The sequence below is a fragment of the Photinus pyralis genome, unplaced genomic scaffold, assembly GCF_008802855.1.
Source record: "Photinus pyralis isolate 1611_PpyrPB1 unplaced genomic scaffold, Ppyr1.3 Ppyr1.4_LG5, whole genome shotgun sequence".
In the NCBI taxonomy this organism is placed as follows: Eukaryota; Metazoa; Arthropoda; class Insecta; order Coleoptera; family Lampyridae; genus Photinus; species Photinus pyralis.
The window spans coordinates 17,313,671-17,320,357 of NW_022170596.1; the positions used below are offsets into that span (position 1 = coordinate 17,313,671).

At 34.1% G+C, this 6,687-nt stretch overlaps 1 protein-coding gene and 1 long non-coding RNA gene across 3 annotated transcripts in view; one reads left to right on the forward strand and one right to left on the reverse strand.

Moving 5' to 3' along the window:
• LOC116170276 (protein vestigial-like) overlaps window positions 1-2,506 on the forward strand; it is a 61,142-nt gene extending 58,636 nt beyond the window's left edge. The window contains exon 3 of the mRNA XM_031486553.1: window positions 2,316-2,506. Within this exon, the coding sequence (XP_031342413.1) occupies window positions 2,316-2,506 (191 nt within the window). The remainder of the gene's footprint in view (window positions 1-2,315) is intronic.
• A 2,744-nt stretch (window positions 2,507-5,250) lies between these two features.
• LOC116171156 lies at window positions 5,251-6,188 on the reverse strand. Of its 2 annotated transcripts, XR_004145385.1 has the most exons (3): window positions 6,092-6,188; window positions 5,746-6,037; window positions 5,251-5,696 (listed from the first exon to the last, which is right to left on the reverse strand). It is a non-coding gene; the product is annotated as an uncharacterized LOC116171156 (long non-coding RNA). The 2 variants fall into 2 exon arrangements; XR_004145384.1 differs by having other exon boundaries at window positions 5,746-6,144.
• Window positions 6,189-6,687: the final 499 nt, after the last annotated feature.

Here is a 6,687-nt window from a genome sequence, read left to right on the forward strand (position 1 = left end):
GGTGTTCCATTTAAAAAAGAGATTTTTTAATATGAAGTTTTGCAACTTTGGACCTACCAAAAAAACACCCTGTAAGCTATTTTTTAATGTTTCATAGTAGATGTATTTATTTGATTTTTACTTAACCCAGGATAAGATATAAAACCTGGAATCAAAATTTAAGTAATAATAACTGACGCTTGCAAATGCCCAATTTTTTTTAAAAATCGAATTATCTTTAAAATTACTAGCTTTTCGGATATTAACCATATAATAAAAAAGACATACAATTACACGTAGAATTCAAAAATGCATTCAAATACAGGGGGTTCTATTTAAAAAAATGTACCAATTGGGCGCCCTACTTTGTAGGCGCACCCTGTATAATTCCAAATATTTTTAAAATGTGGAGAATATTCAACCATATCATAATACAAAAGCACTCTATTGAAAAATCTTATCTTGGATTCGTACTTTCAGGTTACTTTTGTATGGCAGGCCTTCAAAGATTTATTGCTAAGACGTCTGAAGCAATAGGTATTCTAAAAAAACTTCCAAAATCTCCAAAACGCTTTAAAGTAAATGTTCTAATAGATTCTAGATCGTATTCTAAACGATATGAAGACTCTTGAAAACTTTTCAAATCTAAGAGTTTTGAATAATCCCAAAGATTAAAGAATCATAAAAACTATTAAAATGTCTTGAGGCACTCAAATATTATTGAACACCTGTAAAGAACCTTAATATGCTCATAAGGTCTGTTACAAGCACCGACGTTAAAAACTAATAAAGAGTCTTGAGGTCTTAAAATAATAAGGCTCGTGAGATTAAAAACCTCTTAAAAACTCATAAAACTTCTTAAAGGCTCTCGCACAGTAAAATTCTATCAAAGGTCATTAGTCACCCTGTATAAATAGGTAACACTAAAAAATCTCTCAAAAGACATTCCAAGCTTTTAGAAACTCTGAATGGCTCATAAGATCTCTTTAAGGGCCTTAAAAGTTCGGTTTTCAATAAGGCTTAAAGACTAAAGACCCGTAAAGGTTCCTAAAATGTGTATCAAAGATTGCAAGGCCTTTTGGAAACCGTTGACAACCTTTAAAGATGTTCAAATATTGATAAAAATAACCTTAACTCTTAAATGTTGAAGGCTTCTGAAGATTCTTAAATACCTTTTAGCATTCTTGAACGTTATTAGAGGCTGAATCTTACTGAGATGAAATAATCTTCTAAAAGCTTACTCTTGGGGAGTAAACATTTCGTGATTCATGAAGGCTGTTAAATACTCTTATTTTAAAGTTCTTAAAGGTTTCCAGAGATCTCAACAGGCCGTTAAGGACTAATACAGTCCTCTAGCTAAACCCCTTCTGTAACTTTAAAGATAGTAAGTAGGGTTTAATAAAAACAAGGGGTTCAAGAGTCTTTACATGCGAGTTTATACACAGGTTAATAGTATCTTTGAGGTTAACTAAAAATCTGTTGAAAAAGAATCTGAACCCGGCTAATTTGTGAGGTGGAGGGTGGAAGGAATCAATGGAGGCAACGTGGTTTTTGGTAAAAGCTAATATTAAGAAGTGAAAATGAGTAAACGTTAGATCGAGGAAATTTAGCGACAGAGTGTCGGGTACCTTTTTTAGGGTAAATTTTACATTGGGATGGAGATCGTCTAGGAGGTTGTAACAAGCGGTGTTGCCTCTAAAAATGTATCAATTTTAAGTAATTTTCAACATGTAGGTAACCACTGCTCTGCACTTTCATACTTAGGGAGCTATTTAATTATAATCCACCCATTAGTCGTCCAATGATGGCATGGCTGTCGAAACATGTAGTGCCTTCTAAACCCTTTATCAACTGTCCAGTTTTACATTTTTAACAATTAATAAATAGTATGGGGTAGGTTTTCCTGGATTCTATACTTTTTCGAGTCTTAATAATTCGCAGATTATTTGGCTTCCTAAATGTAGATATGCAGAGTCACACCGTCTACACTGTGAATAATGTAGCGCTTAGGAACACACATTGGCGTCTGTCCACCAGACATTGCCTTGCCCAGATGGAAGCGTAGATATATGTGATATATTCCATTATTTCCATCTGTCTCAATTCTCCAGAAAAACCTATACCTACTATTAACGAGTCAGCACCCCTGGCGAATTAATGTTTTTCAATTTGCGCTATTTGTTTACTCGCGGACGTGTCACGTGTTATAAAAACCATACCACTAACTATAGCTTGCAATAACCATTCCATGTGAAAGAATCACTCGTTTGTGGATGTGATGAAATATTTTGTTTGACCACTGCTGTTTGATTAAATAGTATCTTTCTCATTTACAGAACCATCACATCCGCCCGATGGAGACGAAGCGGAAGACACGAACTCTCGAGCGCAGTATGTGTCTGCAAACTGTGTTGTGTTTACTCATTACCAAGGTGATGCTTCTAGTGTAGTAGATGAACATTTTTCCAGAGCGTTAGATAAGACTTCACAAACTAAAGGTATGGTACTACTTGTGTTATGCAATTGAGCAATGGCCAATGTTATAATGGATTGCATGTCTGTATCTATGAAATTTAATGTATTGGTATTATTGTAAAAATTCTCATTTACATTCTAAAGACATTTGAGGTACGGGTTTTGCGTAGGAGCACTCATTTGGCCAATACAGGAAAAATTTCCATTCTCACCTTTACGATTTTTATCTAGATTGAACAAGATTACGTACGTTTAAATTTAAATGCCGGTGATAACTTGCGCAGAAATAAACGTACTACCAGTTGTTACCTACCCGAGTGCTAAATATTAAAATCTTAATAATCAAGCAGATTAATCTCATCCAAACTCATCATATTGGATTTTTAATTTCGCACGTGGAGGATCATGTTAATGACGATACCATGTTAACGTTATTTCATAATTTACATAAAGTGCATATAAAAAAGGAAACTTAGCTTATAAATATTGAATATTCGTTACAAGCAAGGAATGAGATTCTTCCTATAAATAAAACAAAATTTATTGTCTAGAATGAGATCTTTATCAGGCACGTTTACAAGGCAGATATTTCTTTGAGATAATGTAATCAAGGCAACCATTACATTTATAGAAATAATTAATAGCAAGAAGAGACATAAATAAAATTTTATTTCATTCGGTAATAGTTCTCGACTCGTGCAATAAATAAAATAATATATTAATTTAAAGTTATAATGGTTTCAAATACATATATCGGCTATAAAAAAAACTATTAATAACTGAATTTATTGTTTTCTATACAAATTATTTTGATTGGGATGTTTTCAAAATTACCACATTCCTCATATTTTTATTGGTGGCCTGTCTATGGACAGATTTTGCTATGGCCACAATTAATTAGTAGCATCAGGAATTTCAGCTTTACCGTACGCATTCTACTATTTAGCTTACTATTTTCAATTTTGTATTCTTTTGATGTGTTTTATACGATCCTACGGCTAAGCGTGCGAAATTTATTTGAGATGGTCAAGTACGTAAATGTATCTAATCGTCATTTGTTTTATATGTTCTAAAATTCCCATTTTCTGGACGACAGGATGTTGCGTTAACGGAGGCACGTAAATACAGTTGTCACACTTTGACGTACCTACTTACATACATACGTAAAGTGTGCGTTGTCAAGAGAACCAATTTGACTTCAACATGGCAACACCAGCGTCAAGTATAAACCTGTCGCCAGGAAAGATTGCCGGTGACAGAACACTTGATCCTGGTCTACAATGTATGTTTTTCTAAAGATGTGAGCGACTTCCGGGATAGTATCGTGTCAATGTTAAACAAAAAGACTTGAATTATCGGAGTAACAATAAAGTAAACTTTGGCATTGGTATATTCTTCGGCAACGACACAGGTACTGTAAATAAAATCAGATGTATTGAAGCAATTTACAAGATCGTTAACCTCTAAGGTGTGATACTTGCATTTAGGATTCCGGAACAAATATCTAACAAACTTCGTATAATTAGGTCACAGGTAAAATCAACTGTTTGGTGGAACTGAAGTAGAATTCTCAAACCGGTAATGTAGAAACATCATCGCGTCGTTTTTGACTCTTGCGAAAACGGGGGGTCCAAATAAAACTGCTAAATCGTCCACTTACTCGTCGGTAATGCGTAAATATCCAAGTAGGTCAAACGTAAAAGGTAATCCAAGAAAAATAACGATAAGAAAATTTGTGAGAGAGAGAGGCGAGGAACGAGAATCGTTTTGATGGAATCACCTAAATATCAAAGAGAGAAAGCGAAACTCACTCCAAAAATAATTATAGTAAATCCAAAACACCAAGTCATTTTTAGGCAGACACCCCTAAAAACCGCCCCTGGCCGTGGGAACGAACTCACGAACAGGCGCAGGTATAATAGCGTATTTTTTATTTTTGCGCTAAAAATTTTTTCGTATATTAACAATCTTTTGAAAGCCTTAAGGTAACGTTATTGAACAGATAGAGCTAAGTGTACCGTGCATACGTATATACGATGGAGGGCACAAGAAAAGTCGGACACTCTGTTGATTTCAACAGGATGGTGCACTCGCGCACAACGCCCCAATCGTTCGAGAATACATGTCGGACAAATTTTCCATTTTCCAGGAAATTTGTGCGATAAGTACGATTAGGGCGGTTGTGCGCGGCTGCACAATCCTATTGAAACCAACAGTTTTCGACTTTTGTTTCTTTGTGTGCGGTACATCGATTCATTCGTAATAAAAGAAATGCTACTCAGTACTCAATATACAGTAGGTATGTACTTTATGGGTCATATAAAAAAATAAAGTTGATAATGATTTGTTTGAAACGAAACGTTGTATTAAAAATGTCTCAACGGTGTCTTGCAGAGCTCAAAAAATGGAAATGAGTAAGTGTTTTTCATTTTTTTGTATCTGTTCAAATGACATACTATAAAAATAAAATTGAAATCCGCAAATTTCGAGTTTTTAGAGAATATCTTCGAAAGTAATCCGAATTTTCTTGTCTTTCAACACTTTAATTGCGCCTCTTTTCTCCAATTTGACCATCGTCGTATCTTATGGTTTTTGGGGGTCCCTATGATAGACATCCTTCTCTTGGAGACAGTGTGTAACAATCGATAGACAGATAACATTAATTAACCTCATTTAAGATTCATATAAACAAAATTTAATTTTTTTGTAACGAAGGGTATTACAACAAACTATTATTTCCAAAATGCAGATTAAATAACGCTTGTTTATACACCAACAAAACATATTAACGACAAATTGAGAAGTAACAAAGCATATATTTTGAATAGGATTAGGAGAAATACATAACAAACTTTATAATTTGTAATAGTATCTGATTTTCTCGGAGTTATAATTTACATTTTCTCAATGCCACATTTGATGATGGAGAAGACGATTTCACAGGAATTTCCATCAGCCTTGTGCTCATTGTAACACTTTTCCGCAATTTCTTTTGTGAATCCTTTTACTTCCTGTCCAATTTTTTCAGCATTTATTTGCTTCGTGATAAGGTCGTAATATCCTAAATGTGTCCAAGTACATTCTGCAAAACATTTAAACTTGGGGCTTTCGGGAAACTGCATTGTTAACAATGCATCGTATAGCACCTTTCGGTCCAACCCACTTTTAGCTAAACATTCCGCCCTAAAAGGCTCTATCGTACGTTCCCACGATGTTATGAATCCCGCTGGTACATTGAATTTCTAAAAAAATAATTAACTTATATACGAGTAAAAGTTAACTGATACTTACAAATAATGCATTACATGTAGAAAACAAGGCTAGCACTACGATTAAAGATTTCATTGTAATAAAAATCAAGCAACACAATCAAATTTGATATGAGTAAACCCTTTATAGGCATACGCAACAGCCTTATCTGATTACTCCAATATCTATCGTTATCAATATCATTGTAAGCGCTACAATTACAGTTACCGTATACTGGGTGCTTTTAAAACGATCGACCCTTCATAACTTGAGAACGGAATGTAGTATCACAGCACAGATATACGTATATCTGTGGTAGTATTGTCATAGGGTTCTATAACTAAACATATCACCACTGTGATATACAGCAGACTGTAAAACCTCTAACCTCATGTGACACATCAAGTACCTAAAGCCTTTTCACTATTGTTGTTCATCTGATGTGAAAATAATATGACACTCAGGTTTAGATATAATGATTATTTTGTTTGTTTGGACATACGTAATACGAGTACCATACTAGTCGCTTGATAAGAGTAGTACTTAGATATCAATTTCGGACTTTGAGCTACAATAACAAACAACTGACAAGCTACGCACAAACATATACTAATAGTTAACAGAAAACATTAATACATCTGTTAGAATCACAATGCATTTGAACTTTAAATGCACGCTATAGTATTTTGTTTTAAATTGACATTCAAAAATTTGAAAAATCAAAATATTTCAAAATTGTTTACTAGTAATTCACGAGAGCAGATCCCGATATGATACAATTGTTAATATTATCGAATTATCAATATTACCTACAGATTGCACTTGAACCAGCCAAAAATTCATCGCAATTAAGAGGACAATAATACAATGTATAGAAATTTTACTTGAAACTATAAAAATCCTTTAGACTTGTGTCAGCGCAGGGCATTCGGAAGGAGATTGGTATAGCCTTTCACCTCGTCCTGACTGTGCCGCCTCCTATAG